At 33.6% G+C, this 23,577-nt stretch overlaps 1 protein-coding gene across 1 annotated transcript in view; it reads left to right on the top strand.

Moving 5' to 3' along the window:
- NBEA (neurobeachin) overlaps positions 1-23,577 on the top strand; it is a 754,131-nt gene that overhangs the window by 64,795 nt on the left and 665,759 nt on the right. The window contains exon 2 of the mRNA XM_051986470.1: positions 19,437-19,668. Within this exon, the coding sequence (XP_051842430.1) occupies positions 19,437-19,668 (232 nt within the window). The remainder of the gene's footprint in view (positions 1-19,436; positions 19,669-23,577) is intronic.

Genomic DNA, 23,577 nt, shown 5'->3' with positions numbered 1-23,577 from the left:
CAAATATTTTTTTCTCATCTTTATTATTTGGTTCACATTTATTTTCATTAGTGCTCAATCTAGCCATACACAATTGATTTTTGAAATTATCTTCATCAATTACTAGTCATTTTTAAAAATATTTTATTTTATTTTATTTAATAATAACTTTATATTGACAGAATCCATGCCAGGGTAATTGTTTTTTTAATAACATTATCCCTTGCACTCGGTTCTGTTCCGATTTTTCCCTTCCCTCCCTCCACCCCCTCCCCTAGATGGCAAGCAGTCCTATATATGTTAGATATGTTGCAATATATCTACTAGTCATTTTTTGACAGTAAAATAATAGGTCATTTGATTTTTACTGATGCTGTTTGATGCTTTCCATGCCCAGTGTTTTTTGATTCTTTTTTTTTTTTGAACAGAATATTTGTGATATATTATTTAATTTAATTTTTTTTCTGGTTTTACATATAGATTAACTTTTTAAGTACACATTTCTTTGTGAATATTCAGCTTAAAGAGGTGGAATAGTATTCAATGCTCAAAGACAATGTTGTGCCAATATTGACAACACTACCAAATTTAATGCTATACCAAATTGTCAAGGGAACACTTTACAGAACTTGATATAATAATAATAATTAAATTCCATTTATAGGAACAAAAGATCTAAAATATCAGGAAAAATAATGTAGAGAAATAGGACAAAGGGAAAAACCACACTTTAAATCCTCAAGCTACAAAGCAACAGTTTTTTTTTTTTTTTTAATTGAAGCTTTTTATTTTCAAAACATATGCATGGATAATTTTTCAACATTGACTCTTGTATAGCCTTATGTTCCAAATTTTCCCCTCCTTCCCCCCACTCCCCTAGATGGCAAGCAGTCCACTATATGTTACACATGTTAAAATATATGTTAAATATAATATATGTAAGTATGTTTATACAGTCATTTTGCTGCATAAGAAAAATCAGATTAAAAAGGAAAGAAAACAAGTAAGAAAACAAATTGCAAGCGAACAACAACAAAAAGAGTGAGAATGTTATGGTGTGATCCACAATCAGTTCCCACAATCTTCTCTCTTTATCACAAGATCATTGGAACTGGCCTCAAGACTCTCATTGTTGGAAAGAGTCACATCCATCAGAATTAATCGTCGTTTAATATTGCTATTGCTATATACAATGATCTCCTGGTTCTTCTCATTTCATTTAGCATCAGTTCATGTAAATCTCTCCAGGTCTCTCTAAAATCATTCTTCTGATCGTTTCTTATAGAACAATAATATAATATTCCATAACATTCATATACCACAACTTTTTCAGCCATTCTCCAATTGATGAGCATCCCCTCAATTTCCAGTTTCTTGCCAATACCAGAAGGGCTGCCACAAACATTTTTGCACATGTGAGTCCCTTTTCCTTTCCCTCCATTAAGATCTCTTTGGGATATAGGCCCAGTAGAAAGACTAAAGCAGCAATTTTCAAAGGCATTTGATTTTGGTTAAAAAAAAAAATGAGACAAATGCTATAAATTACACAAGGGAGATTCAGAAACAAAGGAACTCAAGTAATATAAAATAAAAGTATTCTATGTTTGATAAAAAGTACTGGAAAAAACTGGAAAATAGTCTGGTGGAAATTATAATACTTTATGCCATTTTTCTACAGTGTATTTTAAATGCTTATGTGACTTTAATATTGTGTCATATCACAGAATTAGAAGAGGGAGAAGATCATGTACTTTCTCAACTATGAGTAGGAAATTTATTCTTGGTCAGACAAGAAATAGAACCATTTACAAAAGGCAAAATGAACAAATTTAATTACAAGGCACTGAAAAGCTTCTATATAAACAAAATTAATACACATAAGGTCAGAAAAAAAGTGGTTGAATGGGAGAAAAAATCTTTGTATCAGATTTTGCTAATAAGGCTTTGCTGTATCTGTGTAAACACATTCAGAAATAATATTAAAAGATATTCCCAAGTAGATAACTGGTTAAATGATCTACACATACTGTTCTCAAAAAAATTGCGAACTGTTACCCATATGAAACAATGCTCAAAATCTCTAATAATAAGATACTTGCACATTGAAAGAACCTGAGGTTTACCTTATATCTTCAGATTATTGATGATAGTACTGTGTTACTGGAGTTGATCATTATGATTACTGTTTTGGGAGGAAATTTAGAATAATGCAAATAAACTGATTAAAGATTCCATTACTAGGCTGTAATGAGGGGTGGAGATTCATGTTCTATAACTTCTGTAACATCTGATCAATGAGGAATTGGGGAGGGACTTATGCTTCAGAATAGGAAATAAAATGCGGCCTTTCGAGGTTCAAAGCTACTCATCTTGGCACCTATTCTTGCAAGAATATAAAATTTTTCCTGCATTCATCAGTGAGTCAGTGGAGTTCTTGGTAAGATATTTTGTTTCTTACAAATGGGGGCTTTTCCAGGATCCAGACATTATGAGCTCGGGGTGGCCTTGTCAAAGCAGGAGGAGATGTATCCTGTTGATTTCAATGGTCTTGGGCTTTCCCCCCTCACAGACTGTCCAAGATTTCAGGATCATATTGGTAAATAAGGTCCCTGATGAATCCAGGAATCAGGAATCAGGAAGCTAACTAGAGTAAGTTCGGCAGCAGCCAGGCAAACTCTGTGCACATTCCAAAGGTAAGAAAGTAGACTATCCAGTATTGCCTTTGGTGCTTGGGGCCATCTTATGGGGTTTGAAGTGTCAGACAGTTTAATAAAATGGAGAATTTAATGGTGCCGTGCCAACGAGTGGGAACTCTTGGGACATAACTCTCACATAGTCCTGGAAGAGAGGGGATGTCAGAAAATCTAGAGTTGAGTAAATATTAGTGATCTGGGATCCCTGAAATGTGGAGATTTCTACACTGGGGTGCAGGAAGGATCTGCACAAGATATGCACTTACAAGAAACTCTAGGGGAACTGGAGAAAAAAAGAGGGGCCTCAGAAGAGAAGAGGTTCTTTTCCAGGAAGTAGGGAAGGAACAAATACTAGACAGAAAAAAAATGAATTTAAAAGTAATTTGTGTATTAGTATGTCATTCTTCCATGTTTTTCTCAGTCAGCTGAATTACAAAGTAAAAGAAATAGCCAATTTAGGATTTAAAACTGCTTGTTTTGTGCATCTTGATGCAAAGTACCCTGAATTTGTCTTAAGCTAGAGGGGACTGAAAATGACTAATGCTGCTGTATATGGACTTACATCCTCTCCAAAGAACAATAGGCTCCCCCAAATCCCATGCTTTAGAGTCAGTCTCAGTTTTTCTCTAGATAGATCCTGATGTTCTCTGTCCGAAAATTCTTCTCAGGAGACTCTGTCTTCTGTGAAAGGGTATGGTCTATCTCCATGTGACTTGGGGAAACCTAGGGAAATCCATTTTACATAAAATCTTTCTCCCTTCCCAATGTAGCAAGCAACGTAGTGAAGAGTATAAAATTTAGGGGAGGAGATATGAGCTATTGCCATTTTTCTCCCAGAGGCCTGTGTCTCCACTGTTTGCCAGGTTTGGAAAAAACCTGGTTCTGGTTATAGAGTTCTATTTACATTTCTGAAGGTTTTTGATTGGGAATTTTGATAGTTAATTTAAAATTGAGGATTGAAAACCATGTGCTAGTTATTTGCATGATCTGTCAGCTTGAGAAGGTGAAAGCTTAAGTCCAACCTTCCCTCATTAAGTATGGCTTCTCCATAGAAGTGAGAAAACAAACCCACTCACTAGAGTTCATCCCGTTTCCAACTCCCCAGTATAATGAAATTACTTTAACATTAATTGTTTAAAAGAAAAGCTTATGTTTACATAGTGTTAATAACTGAATGTTTTTTTTTTTTCAAGTCTGTGCATTTTTTAAGGCAAAGTCATTCATGACGGCTATATATATATGCATTACTATATAGTAGTGCAAGAAACTTCAAAGAGAAGCTTCTTAGATTTCTGGTTAACGGCAAATTCTCTGAAAATGGCTATTTCAAAACCTATTCAGCAAATTATCTAATTTATTAAATGCATTATGATCTCATTTAATGAATATAATAGCAGATGTGCTTTCTTGAAGTATCTAAGGCAGGATTTCAACCTGACAATCCAAGGATCTAATTTTGTCTGTGCTATCAAGATAAAAACTCTTGGGATTATAACTGATCCTGTTTTGAGTTTTGAATTTGAGAATATAATCTGAATTAAGTTAGTAACCCACTATTTGAGAGCTGAATTGCCTAAAGTGGGATTGCTACTGCATGATTGGTTGTCAATTGTGCCCTCAGGCTAAGACCTTGAAGGATCGATTCTGATGCTATTATAATCATGAACCTGCTTTTTCCTCTTGTAAGTGGTCAATAGAAGCCATAAGCATATATAATATTTTGCTGTTTTCAATCTGAACATATGTAATATATTTTATGTATATGTAGTCAAAATGTAACTTATAATTAGGTAATAAGTATTTGGCCTGGACATTGATGTATTGCTAGATGTATGTATCTGATGAAATAAGGTCCTTTAAAGGACCTTATGTAAATATAAAAACAATTGATGAATTATTGATTATTGAAACTGAAGCTGAAATATCTTATGATTTTGAGAAGAGGTTTTCTTAGAGGGATGTAACTTATGGAATGTTTTGTTAAATCAATGGGAAAATCACTTTTATTTAAATTTGATACTAATGTGGAATAACATTTGATTGTATAATATTATGTAGTTTGTATAGTGTTTTCTTTTGAATAATTTATATTGAAAAGTTGCTGGCCGAAACTGGAAAATGAGTGGATGCCCATCAATTGGAGAATGGCTAAATAAATTGTGGTATATGAATGTTATGGAATATTATTGTTCTGTAAGAAATGACCAGCAGGATCATTTCAGAAAGACCTGGAATGACTTACGTGAACTGATGCTGAGTGAAATGAGCAGGACCAGAAGATCATTATATACTTCAACAGCACTACTATATAATGGTCAATTCTGAAGGATGTGGCCCTGTTCAACAATGAGATGAACCAAATCAGTTCCAATAGAGCAGCAATGAATTGAACCAGTTACACCCAGCAAAAGAACTATGGGAGATGACTATGAATCACTACATCGAATTCCCATTCCCTTTATTTTTGTCCGCCTGCATTTTTTATTTCCTTCACAGGCTAATTGTACATTATTTCAAAGTCCTATTCTTTTTGTACAGCAAAATAACTGTTTGGACAGGTATACTTATATTGTAATTAATTTATACTTTAACATATTTAATATGGATTAGTCAACCTGCCATCTGGGGAGGTGGTGGGGGAAAAGAGGGGAAAAGTTGGAATAAAAGGTTTTGCAACTGTCAATGCTGAAAAATTACCTATGCATATATCTTGTAAATAAAAAGCTATAAAAAGAAAGAAAAAAAAAAGAAAAGTTGCTGGCTAATCTATATTAATCTTTCCAGTCCGTCCTACAACAGATGTTTGCAAAGGAGGGGAAGATTTTTTTTTTTTTTTTTTATTTAATACTGGCAGGGGCGGCTAGGTGGCACAATAGATAAAGCACCATCCCGAAGTCAGGGGCTCCTGAGTTCAAATCTAGCCTTAGACACCTAACACTTCCCAGCTGTGTGACTCTAGGCAAGTCACTTAACCCCAGTTTTGCCTTAGCACCCCCCTCCCCCAAATTTTTTTTAAATTAATTAATACTGGCAGAGAGGCTTTACATATATACCTCATGTAGAAGTTTGGGTTATTTTCTCCATGTCAATATCCTGCTTTTGAGACCTGTTAATGAAGATTTTTTTGAATACTTCTGTTATTCTGATGGGATTCTACCTTTTTTCAAAATTGCTTTTGGGTTATAATGTAATTCCTATTTAAAGAGATGATGCTTAAGTATCTTGCAGAATCTTCAGGGGAATTATGAGCACACCCCTCAAGAATGAGGGTCTGCTCTTTGTACTTGTTCTCTTGAGTTGTGTAAGTTTGTTTTTCTCCAGGCTTTGAACAATTTACCTTCAGATGACCAGCACTAGCAACCATATTGACCAACTTCAGGGGTCTGACTCAATCCCCTCAATTTTCAATCCCCTCCAAATGGGACCCTGTAGGATGACCCAACTCAATGCTCATTCTCAGTAGGAAGTAATTTCTTCCCATACCTCAAAGGACTTTGGGTTCCTATTTGTTTGGGAAGACACTGGGATTGTTTGATGAATAGACTTCAAATTACCCAGTATCTGAGTGGGTTTCCTGTAAGGTTTCTATCAATCCTGTGAAGAGGACAGTTATTAAAACTACTCCTCTGCTGCAATAGGTTTTAGGAAGGGAACATTTGGTTAAGATTTGGATTAATATTACTGGGAAAGCCCACAAACAATTAATTTTGATGCTTGTTAAATTATAGAATTATAGAGGCTTGACTGGCCACAGAGAAGTATGTACAATAAGTGTTTGTGTCCTAATAGAGAAAAAGGAGGTATATGGAACTGATTATCCAGTTTGGAATAATGTTTAGTTTGCTACAAAGACTGGACATTCAGAAAATGCAGATCAAAGAATAATTTGGTAATAGGTATAGATCTCTTAAGAAGATTTGGAATCTAGTTAAGGACTTAAGGGAAATGATGCTTGGGTAGAATAAGTAAAGAGAGTGTGAACAAAAAGCAATTTCTGTGTTTGTGCTATAGGTTGCCCCATGCCTTGATAGTACCATTTCTTTTGGGCATAGAAAATCATGAGAACAAGTTCCTCCTATTCTCAAAATAAACATTTCTGGGCAGAATTGCAATGCTAGCCCCTTATCTCTGGTCAATTAGCTTGCCTTTCTTGGCAGGATGAAAGATTCCAAAATCTATTTTCCTTTTTGTCCCCATTCAATTTTCTCCAAAGGTCTATCTTGCTTAACTTTTCTAAAATTCTCTTTGTTCCTTGAGGTTTGTTTTGTTTGTTTGTTTGTTTGTTTTTGTTTTTGGTTTTGTTTTTGGTTTGTTTGTTTTGTGGTTTGATTTATCTAGTTCTGATAGAGCCAGGTTGAGCTCTCCAACTAGTTTAGTTTTGCTATCTATTTCTTTTTGCAGCTCCCTTAACTTCTCTAGGAATTTGGATGCTATACCATTTGGTACATATGTTTAGCATTAATATCACTTCCGTAGTATGCATTAGCAAGATGTAGCTTCCTTCCTTATCTCTTTTGATTGGACCTTTTTTTTTTTTTTTTTTTTTTGGCTTGATCTGAGATCAGGATCACTATCCTTGCTATTTTTATTTCAGCTAAAGCATAATAGAATCTGCCTCTAGCCTTTTATTTTTACTCTGTATGTATCTCCCTGCTTCAAATGGGTTTCTTGTAAATAACAAACTGTAGGATTCTGAGTTTTAATCCAGTTTGCTATCTGCTTCTATTTTATTTGCAATTGAAATCACTAACTGTGTTTTCTGCCATTCTATTTTTCCCTTTATACTTTTCTCTTTCCTTTCCCTCTTCACCAGTATTTTGATTCTCTCCCCCACTTCCCTCAATCTGCCCTTCCTTTTTTCAGGCTCTCCCTTCTTATCCATTTTCCCTTCTATTTCTGTCTTCCCTTCCATTAGCCTTCCACTTTCTTTCCCCCCTTTCCCTCCTACTTTCCCATTTAATCAGACAAGTTTCTATATCAAACTAAATATGTATGATATTGCCTTCTTGAGCTAAATCCAATGAAATTGAGATTCAAACAATGCTCACCTTCTCCCTTTCCCCCCTCAACTATAAGTCTTTTTTGCCTCTTCATGTAATATTACTCCATTTTACTTGCCTTTTCCTCTTCTTCCAGTACAATACCATTTCCACCCTTAGTTTCTTTTTTTTATATCATTATAGTAAAGTCAATTTATGCCAACACCCTCTAAATATATACTATCCTAACAAATACAGTTTAAAAATTTTTTTATTATGCTCTTTATTTACAAAACATATACATGGGTAATTTTTCAACATTGACTCTTGGAAAACCTTCTTTTCCAAAATTTCCCCTCCTTCCCCCCATCCCCTCCCCTACATGGCAGGTAGTCCAAGATATGTTAAATATGTTAAAATATATGCTAAATCCAATATATGTATCCATATTTATATAGTTATTTTGCTGCGTAAGAAAAATTGGATCTGGAAAGAAAGGAAAAAACCTGAGAAGGAAAACAAAAATGCAAGCAAACAATACCAAAAAGAGTGAAAATGCTATGTTGTGTCCACACTCATTTCTCAGAGTCCTCTCTCTGGATCTAGATGACTTTCTTCATTACTAAACAATTGGAACTGTTTTGAATCATCTCATTGTTGAAGAGAGCCACACAAAGATATAGCTCTCAGTAGTTACATATATCATCTTTTCACATAGGAATGTAAACATTTTAATGTTTAAAAAAGTTTTAAAAAGTATTTTATCTTTCCTTTGTACATCTCTGTGCTTCTTCTCTGCTTGTCATTTTTTCTTTTTCTTTTTCTCTGGCTTCTCTTTTTTATGTTTCTGTCTTTGGGTGCCTGAAGATTCTTCATTTGGTTTTATAGTGTTTTTTTCTCCTGTATTTTCTTCTTAAGCAGTCTTATCTATTCTTTTTGTTTTCAACTTTCACTGCTGCATTTACTGAGGTTTGATTGCTATACAGTTCTAGCATCTTTTCTGAGTTTTATGGATGTATCTCTTTAGCTGTCTTCAGAATGTTTTCAAATTCTATTGGTAAGTACATCAGACTTGTCCAAAACCAAACCTTTTCTCTTTCCTCTTTTTAATCTATTTCTGTCAGGAGTCAGTTAGGAGGCATAGTAGAAAGTATGCTGAATTTGGGATTAGAAAGAGCTGACTTTAAATCTAGGCTCAGACACCTCCTAGCCACATGATCTTGGAGAAGTCCCTTAACTTTGGTTTGTTTCAATTAACTTATCTGGGGTAATATTTCACTTTTAAAGTTATTGTGAAGATCAAATAAAATATTTGTAAAATGTGTTGTAAATCTAGTTAAGTGTTATATAAATGTTAGATATTATTATTGCTGTTAATATACTAGTACTCACTTTCTGTGTCACCTTAAGATTCTTATCTCATCCAAAGTCACTCTCATTATTCTATGCCCTGGATTCCCTGATTTTATCAACTTGATCTGCCTGTCACAATTTTTAATAACTTTATTTGCCATGCATACTACTAAAAAAGCCCTAGTTCTTTCTTCATTTGACTTTACAAAGTTTTCATATTCAGCAAGCTTTCTCCCTGATAAACTTCAGTCACTATAACTACACCCTTTTCAACATCCTCTTCTCATGTAGATTTTATTGTAGTATGTTAATTTGCACTCACTTTATATGTTTCTTTTAATAAAAACAAAATTCAATAAGCATTTATTGAGTTTCCAACCCTATGTAGGGTACTTTGATGTCAGAGAGAAAAATTAGCTAAGATCCAATCTTTGCCTTTAACCTTGGGCAAGTCTAATAAAAGGATTTGAATTTATTATGATAGGGAATAAATAGTTACTTTAGATTCTTGGGTACCAGAATAATGTGATGAATATGGTGGTTGAGGGAAGAAGTTTCTTCTTATCAACCAGTCTCCTGAGAAGTATAATAGAATAGAGAGTCAGTGTTAAAATTTTGATAATGATACATAACCAATACATTTATATTGTGGACATTGTGAAGTTAAAATGAAGTTAAAAGATCTCTAGGATTCTTGAAAGTTGAATGTTATTTTATTTCTTAGTTGGATTGATTTGGGATACATCAAAATTCTTGAATTTATGATTACAACATTTGGAACTGCCTCAGGGAAATTGAAAGGAATTAAAGAGATTTATTTTCCAACCTTCCATAGGTTGTCCTAGAGATAGTGACATTTATTCACAGGATTGTCGATCTCAAAGGGACCTTAGAGAGCCACCTCATTCAATTTTCTCATTTGAGATGAGGAAAATAAGTCTCAGTTCACATCTAGAATGTTGTGTTCCCTTTCAGATTCACATTTTGGGAAGCATATTGGTAGGACAATAATGGCTGCAGTAGGCAATTAAAGATTCTAAAGGGCCTTAAGTTCATGCCATATTAAAACAATTTGAGGAAATAGATGTTTAGGCAGGAGAGAAGAAGGGATGTGATGCCAATCTTTTTAGGTTTTTTGGTAAGTTTTCATGAAGAATAGAATTAGACTTATTATTATATATAGCTTAAGGAGAAAAAATGAAGAACAATGAATACAAATTGGGGAGAGAAAAATGTAGGAGTCTAGAGAAACTTCCTGGTGATTGGAGCTGTCCCACTGTGAAGTGGGCTGGTTCCTTCTCACTTGAGATCTTGGAAGAAGATAGCCATTTTTCAGTTACATTATAGAGGAGATTCCTGTTCCGGTAGAGGGTTATCTGGGAAGATGGTATCACAGAATCTCAAAGTAGGATGCCTAGCTGACATTTTCCATGGTCACATCTACTGTTAGAAATAGAGTAGAAACCTGATTTCTTCCATTTAAGCCTTTTCATTTGCCAAGTTCAGTAATATACTTATACTCAATATGTTTTTTCCTATTATTTAGGAGCAGAAAGATCAATTGTGGGATTTATTTTTCACATTGAAATGAATTTAGGGGATTGAGAGGCTTTTTATAATACTTTTTGGGACATTTTTATTAACTTTACAAACATTGCCTAACTAATATGACCATTCTATGTACAAAAGAACAGATGGGATTATAAATAAAACTATAATTGTATTATGTTCAGGTTTTTTTTGCTGAGGCAATTGGAGTTAAGTGACTTGCCTGCCTCCCTCCCTCCATCCTTCCCTGTCTCTCTGTCTCCTCTCCTCCCTCTCTCCCTCCTTCCCTCCCTTCCTCCTTCCTTCCCTCTCTACTTTCTTCTCTCTCTCCCCCCCTTCCCTATCTCAACACATTGCCTGCCCAACACACAGTCTCTAATGGTTTTTAACTGATTAATTAAAAAAAAAAAAAGAAAATTAGAGCAATTCTGAGATTCTATCTCTCTCCATATGTGCAAATATGATAAAAAAAAAAAAAGGAAAAGTGATGCATATTAGAGGGATTGTGGGAAAACAGACACATTGATTTAATGTTGGTGAATATATAAATGGGTACAACCATTCTAGAAAGCAATTAGGATTTATAAACAGAAAGTTTTTTAACTTGTATATCCTTTTATCCAGCTATATCAATATCCCAGAATGATCAAATAGGAAAAGGTCTTATCTGTTAAAAAAAAAAAAAAAATACTTAGCAGTTTATAGTTGCAAGACACTTTTTTTTCCTGTGTTGATTAACTTCATGTCTCATTTACCAAAGAAGTTATTCAGACCTTTTTTTTCCTTCTCACTCATCATGATCTCTCTTTTACTCTTTCCTCTCCCCCTAGAATCTTTTGATTTTATCCCCTAATTATCTCCTTTCCCTCCAGTTTCTGATGTTGTATCTTTGTGTATATAGAGAAATGGGGCTGGATGTAAGAGATATTTTGTAGGGGCCACAAATTGTATTTGTAATGTTAGCAGAGTTGCAAATCTTGATGACCAGAAGGATGCTGGCAACTGACAGAAAAAGTGAAGTTTGGAAATAGGAAATTTTTAAATAATAAATTTACTTTGGGGCATATTTTGAATTTTCATTAGGTAGTTGAAGTTGTATGACTATCTCAGAAGGGTGACCATAGCTGGTTATGTAGATTTGGATATTATCTGCAAATAATTAAATGTTGACAATTAAACTAGACACTTAGAGATAGCATGGAGAGAATAGAGGCTCTAATTCAGTTTAGTTATGTTCATAACAATGAGAGCTAGGCAGAGAAGCATGCTTTGTATGCTATGTTGTTTTAAAATAGTTTTAGTACAAGCAGTCCCTAGTCAATGAACACATTTGTGTTCTGATAGCTTATATGTAATTAAGTTGCTTAATATTAATCATACTTTTTCTCATAGAAATCACGTTTCAAATGGTGTGAAGTACCCAAGGCTCCCCCCCCACAAAGCAAATCCCTAATTAGTTCACTGTGTATGTGAACTTTTAATACTAAAAAATTAGCTTTATCAAATTAGAAGAATAAAGAATACTCTGCCTCTCAGGTTTGTGAAGAAGGAAGGAATTTACAGCCAAAGAAGAACTATAAAGTACATGATAAAATGCAAAATGGATAATTTTGATTATATTAAGTTTAAAAGTTTTTGTACAAATAAAACCAATGAGACAGGATTAGAAAGAAAGTAGAAACTGAGAGGGGGAGCGGGATTTTACATCCAACGGTTCTGATAAAGGCCTTATTTCTAAAATATATAGAGTATTGACTCATTTATAAAAATACAAGCCATTCTACAATTGATAAACACTCAAAGGTTGTGAACAATTTTCAAATGAAGAAATCAAAACCATTTCTAATCATTTGAAAAAATGTTCTAAATTATTATTGAGCAGAGAAATGCAAATTAAGACAACTCTGAGATACCACTACACACTTTTGAGATTGGCTAAGATGACAGGAAAAGATAATGATGAATGTTGGAGGGGGATGTGGTAAAATTGGGATACTAATGAGTAATTGGTAGAGTTGTGAACTTATCCACCCATTCTGGAGAGCAATTTGGAACTATGCCCAAAGGGTTATCAAACTGTGAATACCCTTTGGCGGTTTCTCTATTGGGTCTGTTTCTCCCAAAGAGATTATTAAAAGGGGGAAAGGGATCCACATGTGTAATAATGTTTGTAGCAGCCATTTTTGTAGTGGCAAGGAATTGGAAACTGAGTGGATGTCTATCAGTTGGAGAGTGGCTGAATAAGTTATGGTATATGAATGTTATGGAATATTATTGTTCTATAAGAAACAATCAGCAGGATGATTTCTGAAAAACCTGGAAAGTCTTACAAGAATTGATGCTAAATGAAGTAAGTAGAACCATAAGAACATTGTACATAGCCACAACAAGATTATGTGATGATTAAACTGTAATGGACATGGCTCTTTTTCAATAATGAGGTGATTCAAACAAATTCTGATAGGCTTGTGATAGAGCCACCTGCATCCAAGAGAGGATTATAGGGATGGAATGTGGATCACAATATTTTTACTTTTACTGTTGTTTTGCTTGCTTATTTTCTTTCATTTTTTTCCTTTTGATCTGGTTTTTCTTATGCAGCATGATAATTGTGGAATATATATACATGAATTGCATATGTTTAACATATATTGGATTACTTGCTGTCAAGGGAAGGAGGTGAGGGGCAAGGAGAGAAAAAATTTGGAACACAAGGTTTTGCAAAAGTGAATGATAAAAACTATCACTGCATATACTTTGAAAGTAAAAAGCTATTATTAAAATATATGTAATATTAGCTTTAGCTTTGAGTCCTGGGAGTTTTATAAGTGGAGGGAGAAATTGTTTCCTGCTTGTTTTTCACCCATGGATAAGATGGAAATGGAAAACTTGTATGTAAGTCAGCTAGCTTTTATTTTAAAAGAACCTGGCTTTTTTTTTTTTTTTTTTTTTTTTTTTTTTTTTTTTTTTTGGCACAACACTGAAGTCTGGGAATACAGATACAAGCAGAAAAAAAAATAATTTCTAATCTCAAGGAGATTATATTCTAGTGGAAAAAGAAAACATGGAATTAATAAGTTGGAAAAATAGTGGTACAAGGTTTGGTGGCATGTTAGACAAAGTCTAGAAGAATAAGGAATATATCTGGAAAGCAACGAAGATACTACCTTGGATGTACTTTTAAAATGGAGATTCTGGGAAGAACTTTGCCATCAAAGGGAGAGGTTACAAGGACCCAGGGTATGCGAATTTGAGATCTAGCATAAAAAGTTTGTAGGACATGTTGGAGAAAGTTCTAGTGATGGCAAACACAGAAACCCATTTCTTACAGATAGAAATCCATTTCCTACAACTTTTTGATATTGTTAATTTAGTTTGGTGTGAACCCTCCTCCTCTTTCCTCCCCTTCTTCCCCCCAGTGGGGAATTTTGAGTTTAGAATATGCCTGGATAGGAATAAAGTATGTTATAGCTGAGGTTTTATTTTATTCACAGATTAAGTCTTTTTAAAGCATAATCCTTTTCGTTGGTTTTAGTGACAGACTATATGCCTTTTAGGTGAGGACTAGACTACGTAGTTCAATTAAGTACCTCATTCTATAAATACTTATTAAAAATGTACATAAGGTAATGGATTTTTAACCATTTAACCATTCATTAGGATTATGAATGAAGACTCAGAAGGGCTGTTATTGTGTTGTTTAGAGGGCATAGTTAATACTGATTGCCAATCAATTGAAGTGATTTTTTTCTAAATTTTTAATGGAGATCAGTAGTAGAATAAAAAATTGGATTCACTGAATAGAAACTTTTTTTTTCAGAGAATATTACATTTTAATTTAGGCATAGAATTTTAGAACTTTAAAACAATTTTTAAGCCCAGCCCGCACATTTTATAGATGAAGTTAAATAACTTGCTCAAGATCTTGCAGTTCATTTGTATTGGACTGAATGTCTTTTGTTTATATAAAAAAGTATATCTATCTACCAATATTTTTCCATAATGTTTTTCAGTTGTGGTTAATATTGGCATGTACAAGATTTGTAATCAAAGGATTATTAGATTTTGTTAAGGTGAATTGTCACAGGTGATTTTGTGTGGTTCAGAAATAGTGAGGGGTCACCATTAATAAAAAAAGCTGGAGAGATCTCTAGAAGCAAAGCAAAGTTTATTATACATTCTTGAGATAAAGGCTTCCACCCCTCCTGCAGACAGTTAGAAGGAGGAATCACTTTCTGGGGCAGGGTTAACACTTTAAATCCCGCAAAAACCCCCTCCCACCACTGACCCTCATCCTCATTGGCTGAGGATCTTACATTCTAAACGTGGGAACTACCCAAGAAATTGAACTTGACCAATATGTACATAGTTGGCCATATTTGACTGAAATTGTTATGCCACAGTTCTCTTTAACTGTCCTGACTTTGCCTGTTTCAGTTTCCTTACCTGTTCTGTCTCAGTCTCTTATAAATTAGCATCTTCAGAGCTTTTTATTGCCCAGGCAAGGCTAAACTTGAATTTTATTGCTCTTTACTCTAGTAGGCTTTTCCTTAAAAAAATTTTTTAAATCACAAGCAAATTTTCCTTAATCATTGTTCTTAAAACTTAACAAAGCTCTTAAATCAGCAAACAGACTAGGGGCTGTTTCCAAGACCTCCACCCCCAGAGAGAGGTTTCTTTCACCTTGAATTCCCTTTTCCCATTCCAGAATCCAAAGGGGTTTCTGTGAACTTCCAAACCCATTTAGTGCTTTTCTCTGCCTTCACAGAGAATGCCTAGATATTCCATTCAAACTTCTTTCCTTTAAATGTTAGCATACTGCTGTATATTAACTTTCCAAACTTTCTAATCCCTTTCAATCTATTTTTTCATTTCCTTTTTTTTTTATTTCTTCCTTTCTCTCCCTTTTCTCCCTTTTTCTCACAGGCTGCTGATATTTTCTAAGCCTGCAACATAGGCTGAATTCTTATCTCTTACAAGCTTACTAAATTTTAACACAGACACACAGAGACACACGTGGAGCTCCAATTTACTAAGCACAGTTGCAACGTTGTTCTTAAAAATTTTCAACCAACAACATAACAGACAAACAAATCACACAGAACATAGAACACACATCACAGACTACACAGTTACAACATTAAACAAACATATAACATATACCATATACCCAGAGGATGTTTTCCAGCTTCCCAGAAAATACCCGTCTCAGAATTTTTAAACCTGTCGGTATTTATTCTGAGACCACAGGTTGCTAGCAACAGACCAGAACAGAACCAGAACCAGAACCAGATGGTACCCCAAAAGGTACCCAGACAGACTTACTCTCCCGAATGCCGAATCAAATGCCGAATCGATTTTGTTGTCCACTGTAGGCTGGACTGAGGCTGAAGAACCGCTTCCTTTTCCTAGGAGTGCTGGTCTTTTCTCAAGGAACAGACCCAGGTCCTGAGCCCCCCTCAGGCCTAGGTGGAGACCGAGAGATCTCTAATCTCTAATCCAGTTCTCAGTTTCTATTATCTCGGTGGGACCTCCAAATTGTAATGCCGGAGAAACTGAGGCAGGAGAGAGATTAGAGAGTTTTAATATTTTTATTAATGGGAGAGTAAGATTGACTGGACAGGACTCTCGTCTCAGATTATCCAGTCAGACAGAGATAAGTATACTGGGACCAAGGAATCCATATTGGTCCCAGGGCTGGAGGACCCAAAGAATCCAGCGTCCAGCATACAGTTGCCAGACGCCATTCTCCAGCCATGAATGGAGGAACCCCAACTTCTTAAATACCTTTTTGGAGACAAAGAAGAGAAAGGGAGGGAAAGTTTTTATCAGGGAGGGGAAGCCATAAAACCCTAAAAAATCCGGAGACAAAGAAGTAAAGATATCGTGGGTTATCTTGGAATATTCTAAAGGAATATTGTAAATCCATAAAAGAGTCAGGAGATCTACTCTTTTATCTTGCTAATTTATAAGAGACTGAGACAGAACAGGTAAGGAAACTGAGACAGGGAAAGTCAGGACAGTTAAAGAGAACTGTGGCATAACAAAATAGGGAGACTGATGTCATGGGAGGATAGCAGAAAGGGGACTTAGGTATGCCCTTGACTCAATACTTAAAGTCCTTCAGGCCTACTCAAACTCTGAAATAGATGAAGCCTTACTCGATTTTCACAGCTGTCTTGAAAGATCTCACCTCATCTTGTTCACTTAATATCCAGTAAAGTTTATAATCGTACCTTTTTAATTAAAACATATTTGTTTTGAATTTTTTGTTAAGGGAAGAAAATTGTGGACACAAAATTTGAGAATATTTAAAAATCAGTGGCTAAGGCTATCATTATCATAAACATAAACTTTTTTTAAAAAAAATTTTATTTTATTTAATAATAACTTTGTATTGACAGAATCCATGCCAGGGTAATTTTTTACAACATTTTCCTTGCACTCGCTTATGTTTCGTTTTTTCCCCTCCCTCCCTCCACCCCCCCCCCCCCCCAAGATGGCAAGCAGTCCTATATATATGTTAAATATGTTGCAGTATATCCTAGATATAATACATATTTGCAGAACCAAACAGTTCTCCTGTTGCACAGGGAGAATTGGATTCAGAAGGTAAAAATAACTTGGGAAGAAAATCAAAAATGCAAATATTTCACATTCGTTTCCCAGTATTCCTTCTTTGGGTGTAGCTGTTTCTGTCCATCATTTATCCATTGAAACTCAGTTAGGTCTCTTTGTCATAGAAATCCACTTCCATCAGAATACATCCTCATACAATATCATTGTCGAAGTGTATAATGATCTCCTGGTTCTGCTCATCTCACTTAGCATCAGTCCATGTAGGTCTCTCCAAGCCTCTCTGTATTCATCCTGTTGGTCATTTCTTACAGAACAATAATATTCCATAACATTCATATACCACAGTTTACCCAGCCATTCTCCAATTGATGGGCATCCAGTCATAAACATAAACATAAAACATAAAATGTTTTAAATGAGGAAGAATTTGAAAAGAATAGCTCCTTTTAAAAGTTTAATTTAATTTAAATTTTATTTTTCTTCAGTCACATATAAAATAGTTTTTTTTACATTTAAAAAAAAAAACCTCTTCTGTTCCAGATTCTCTCCTTTCCTCCTTCCCCATTGAGAAGGCATATGTGAGGTTATGCCAAACATTTCCATAAAAGTGACTTTGTGAAAGAACAGTCTCTCTCCCCAACCTCCCCTCCTCCTCCCTCCAAAAAAAACTCAAAAAAATTTTTTTTCAAAAGCCAAACCACCAAAATATGCTTCAGTCTGTATTTAGACACAATCAGTTCTCTTTCTGGGTATGGATAGCATTTTTCACTAGTCCTTCAAAATAGTCTTGGATCATTTGCATTGTATTGCTGAAAGTAGCAAAGTCATTTATAGCTGACCATCCCACAACATTGCTCGTGTTTTGTACACAGGTTGTTTCACTTTGCATGAGCTTATGGAGGACTTTCCAGGTTTTTCTGAGTGTAACCTGCTTATCATTTCTTGAAGAATATAATGTAACATCATAATCACAAAGCACAATTCAGCCATTCTCTAGTTGATGGGTGGAAGGAGAGCCCCAGGAAATAGCAGTGGCAGCAATAATAGTAGCAGTAGCAGCAGCAAAAAATTGAAATGTTATAGAGCCGAGGAAAATTTGTAGGAGGCGGGAGAAATAGGGAAGAAGAAATAAAAGGGTATATCAGGAGAATTTGGAAAATGGGAATTTGCAGAAAGGAAACATTATGTAACTAGGCAGATTTAGGCAAAAAGGAAGAGTTAAAAAATAATGAAGACAGAAAAAGCTAAGGCCTTGAAATAATATTTATAAAACATTGGAATATTTTTCAGTGGACTTTTTTGGTGTGAAAAACAGTGTTACTTATATGAAAATATTGGGCTCTCAGCATTAAAAAAAAGGGCTGCTATCAGGCAATTACAGTTTGAGCAAAATCAGATTAGTGTTTAGGAGCACATTATTTTATGAAGTTTCAAGATCAGATGTAAAATGTGACAGTAAATCATAGGTTTAAGAATTTTTTAAAAAGTACTTAAGTTAGGTGCAGCTAGTTGGTGTAGTGGATAGAGTACCAGCCCTGAAATCAGTTGGACCTGAGTTCAAATATGACCTCAGACACTTAAAAACTTCCTGGCTGTGTGACCCGGGGCAAGTTACTTACCCCCACTTAACCCCAATTGCCTCAGCAAAAAAATAATAATAATAATACTTATTAAAATAATATTATATTTCCCTTTTAAGGATTTTCTTTTTTTTTTTTTCCCAGTATCAATTTGTTTGCATTTGTGACTCTGAAATATCTTTTTTTTTTTTTTTTTTAATTTTACTACAAAAGAAAAAAAGTAGAAGATAGAAATTACAAAATGGACCTATTTCTGGAGATATGTTATTCCATTGATAATTTTTATAATTTATTTTTTATTACATTTTAATAGTTTTAATGACATTGTGATATTAAACAAACCTTCTTGTAAATTGTAAGACATACAGGAACTTTAAAAAATAATGTAGCTTTTTTAGGATACAGGGAAGTCATTCCATTTTGATGCTTAAATGTAATAGTAAGTTCAGCAAACTTGATTGGCAGTTGCTATTTGTATATGAACTAATGAACCAAATACATTTTTAATGGTTTCTTATAATAAGGTGTTATAGTGTGGTGCAGTAAAATGGATCTAGGATTTGATCCAAAATCGTAGCTTTGCCAGTTTTGCATCTGTAAAATTAGGAGATTATACTGGCCTTTTTATTTCATTCCAGCTCTCATCTATTAATGAACTATGATATTTTGGGGAGTAGTGTCAGATGATGTACATTCTGAGTAATAGTTTTTATTTTTCTTTTCAGCTTGTTGGTGGGGAATTCGATTTGGAGATGAACTTTATAATCCAGGATGCTGAGAGTATAACATGCATGTCAGAACTTTTGGAGCATTGTGATGTAACATGCCAAGCAGAAATTTGGAGTATGTTTACTGCCATTCTACGAAAAAGTGTCCGTAATTTGCAGACCAGCACAGAAGTTGGCTTAATTGAGCAAGTATTGCTGAAAATGAGTACTGTAGATGACATGATTGCAGGTATGAGTTCACATGAGAAATGTGTTATTTTAACATTCATGAAGACTCAAACACATTGATTTTGCTACTTAAAATTATGCATTCTCCTGAAATATATGGAATAATATTTACATTTTATTTTTAAAGGATATCATGAAATTGAAAGCATTTTCTTTATTAGACTTTGAATAATTTGGTGATGTAAGTGAATTGTTGATACTCCTTAATTAAGGACACATAATCTTTTGCTCTTCTAGTTTTATTTACTCTCAGTATTGTAATTTTCATCCTACCAACCTGCCTTTCAATATTCATTGTAATTCAATATATAACATATAATTGAGAGATAAGGTAGTGTAGTGAGAGTGTTGGACTTGAAGTTAGGAGAGACCTCACTTTAAATCTTTTCTCTTATACTTTATAAGTCATATGATCATGTATAATTCACATAATCTCTGAGTTCTTTTCCACATCCATAAAATGGGGATAATTTATATAAATACATAAACACATACATTTATTTATTTATTTCATATATTTGTTATGAAGATCAGATAAGAAACTTTAGTTGTAATAATTGGAAAATCTAAGGTGCAATATCAGTGTTAACTATTTTTATTCTGATCAGTCATGAAACAAATTTTTTTGCAACAAGCTTACTATTTCAGTGTTTTTTTTTTTAAATAGAATTGAATCTTACAACATACAAATTATTTTATAACAATATTTATCAAGCTTCTCCTAGAACATTCTTATCATTAACGAAGACATGAGTTGAACTCTTTTGGACATCACTGTCTTCTTTCTTCAGTATAAGCAGTCATCAGTCATTTCTTAGGTATTTTCTTTGTGTAGGTCCAGTACTAAACACTTGGGATAGAAAGACAAAAATGAAATCGTCTCTATTCTCATGAAATTTCTGTTTTATCAGGGATACAACATGTACAGATAATCTATATAAAATATGAACAAAAACAATACAAGTTTGGAGTTAAAAGTAGTTGTTGGGACCAAGAAATGTCACAGATAAAAGTCTGATCTGCTTTGAAGGAAACTAGAGATTGTAAAAGGGATAGACGTATGGAGGGAATGCAACTTGGGCATATGGGAACACTTTGTGAAGTAATGGACTCTGGAGATGGAATATCATATGTAAGGAGCTACAAGAAAGCAACTTTGGCTGGAATATAGAGTGTTTGATAAGTCATGAAAGAGAGTTTGGAAATAGGATTTGAACATTTTTGAGTGGCAAAAAGAGGAGTTAATTTTTGATTCTATATCCAATAATATTTGAATAAGGGAATATTATGATAAAAACTGATTTTGCATAACACTTTGGTGACTGTCAGGTGAATAGAAGGGAGAGAGAATAATATTGAGGCAGGGAGACTGATTAGGAAACCACTCTAATACATGGAGTGAAACGTGGATCTGAACTGAAGTGATGGCTGTGTCAAATATGGAAAGAAAAATTTGACAAGACTTGACAGTTGACTTGGATATATGGAATAAAGTAGAGTGAAGAGTTGAGAAAGAGAATGAGAACCATGTTAACTTGAGCACTTGTATCTTCAACAGAAATAGGAAATTTCCAGATGGGGATATTTTTTGGAAGGGAAGGGAAGATATTGACTTCTTTTAAATATGTTTGAGTTTGAAATGATGACAAGATATCTAATGGATATGTATAGTAGGTAGTTGGTAATGTGAGACTAGAATTGAGAAAACAAATGAGCTTTGTATAGATTTGGAAGTTAATTCTGTAAAGATAATTGAAACCAGGAGAATTGATGAGGTCACCAAGAGAATATAGAGAAAAAAGAGAGTATAGGATCCTTGAGAAGTTAACATTAGGTTCAAAGTGTGTGGGGGGGGGAGAGGGGGGAGAGGGTGATGTATGGAGTCATATATGGAGAATGACCCAACCAAGGAGTCTGAGAAGTGCTCAGACAGATATATATTTTAAGCAGATGGTTTCTGCATTAGCACATTGTATAACTTCCTTAAAAGCTTGAAAGTGCATAAATGACTCTCTAAATATCTTTTTCACCTGTATTAGAAAGATCTTGTTTCTTTTAAGTTTAGGAAAAATTAAAACATTTACAATTTATTTTATTTATTTATTGTTAGTTTCAGACTTTGATAATGATCCATTGAACTTAAAATAATTATTAATAAATGTTCAGGATTCTTCTTCCTTTCTTCATGGTAATCTAGTGAAATTCTCTTATAGAAGAAAAAGAATAATTTTGTAATCTCTTTTCATTTCCCAATGATGTTTTAAAATGATAAGTATTTTTTTGACTTTATATTTTTCCTCTGAATCTAATGTTTATCTCCTTTTATATGAAAGATTCTATCTTATTTGCTTTATATTGTTGTTTTAAATTATGTTTTATATAACATTTTATATTTTTAAATTCCCAAATCCTTTGTAGAAATTGGGTATAAATAATATTTTGTATGTCAGATATAGACTGTATAATTCCAGTTTCCTTTGTGATTTCAATTCATTTCATGAGGAGATTATATATTTGGACAACATAATATTTGATAGAAAAATAAGAAGATGCTGAGTTGTTTTAATTAAAAAGTTTGCTTTACTGAAAAGTTTTTAGCTTATTAATAGTGAACTAGCTTCTGATTTCTTTCAAGTGGATATACATACTTGTATTTAAGATAATTAAAAATCTCTTCTTTTTTATGCTCATCATTGATAAAGTGAAAGGAATAAGCGATGGCCAGTTAAATACCAAATATAAACAATCATTTGATGAAAGGAAAACATGGCATTTTATTCTCAGGATATTCTAAAATTTATCACAAAGTTATTGTGTGTAAACTGGCATTTTTGCCGGTTTTGCGTGATATCATTTGATTTTTGCAAATAAAAGTTTAGTTTCAAAAAAATTTTTTTTTCTCTTTAAGGACTATGGAGTTATCATTGAAATGAAACAGCATGGTTTTTAGGTTACTGTTGCTTCATTAATGTTTGACAGGCTTTTCCTGTTCAAGATTAAGTTGATAGCATTACAGAAGTTCACATTCTGATATAGCTTAATTCTATATAATAAAGCTTGTTGATTTATTTACCATCCCCATTTCCTCCCTCTTGTCTGTCCTGTACTTTCCAGAAAGTTTTCTTGTTTTATTCTGTTACATTGTTGATTTTATCAGAGACTGAAATCTGAAGGAAATAGTAAATAGCATTTATGTAATGCTTATGACATAAGTATTTTACTTATAGCAACCTTGTGATATAACAAAATTGAGACTCAGAGAGGTTAAAAGATTTGTCCAGTCACACAGATAGTAAGTATTGAAAACTTGAACTCAAACTTAGACCTCTAACTTTTCTACCCCATTTAGTATACTTTTAAAATATATTTGTTAAGAAATAAATATACTTTAACTGATAAATGTAATAGCAATAGTATCTGCCTTGGTGTGCAACATCCTTTAGGAGAGGAGAGAAAAGTTCAGTTTCTTTAAAAGTATTGATGGCTAAATTAAGGGAACATTTTTTTCTTTATGCAAATTTCACTTCTATTATATACAGAGAGAGATTCATATTTGAAAATGAAATTAAACTTTTCAGTAACTATTCATTTACTACCTTTCACACTTTTGTAGTAATTATCAAATTGGATGATTTTAGAAAGAAGACTTCAAAACTACTCTTTCATTATTCTACATGTATTGACGAATACTATCTCACATTAGCCATGATTTTTAAAGTACTTCAGTAAAAGATTCCAGATTGTATTATTTGAGTAGCTCAGGGGATGAAGACTCAACTTTCATTTGTATTTTGAAAGATTAAACTTTGTAGAAACTCTTTCATTATCCCATTAAGATTTCCTTAATCATTTTCCATTCTCAAATATGTGCTTTGTATATGTTCATGTAAAAGTCAGTCATTTGTTGATA

This window comes from Antechinus flavipes, chromosome 3 (assembly GCF_016432865.1).
Source record: "Antechinus flavipes isolate AdamAnt ecotype Samford, QLD, Australia chromosome 3, AdamAnt_v2, whole genome shotgun sequence".
NCBI lineage: Eukaryota > Metazoa > Chordata > Mammalia > Dasyuromorphia > Dasyuridae > Antechinus > Antechinus flavipes.
The sequence above is the reverse complement of the archived record's forward strand: the minus strand, read 5'-3'. Positions and strand labels throughout refer to the sequence as shown.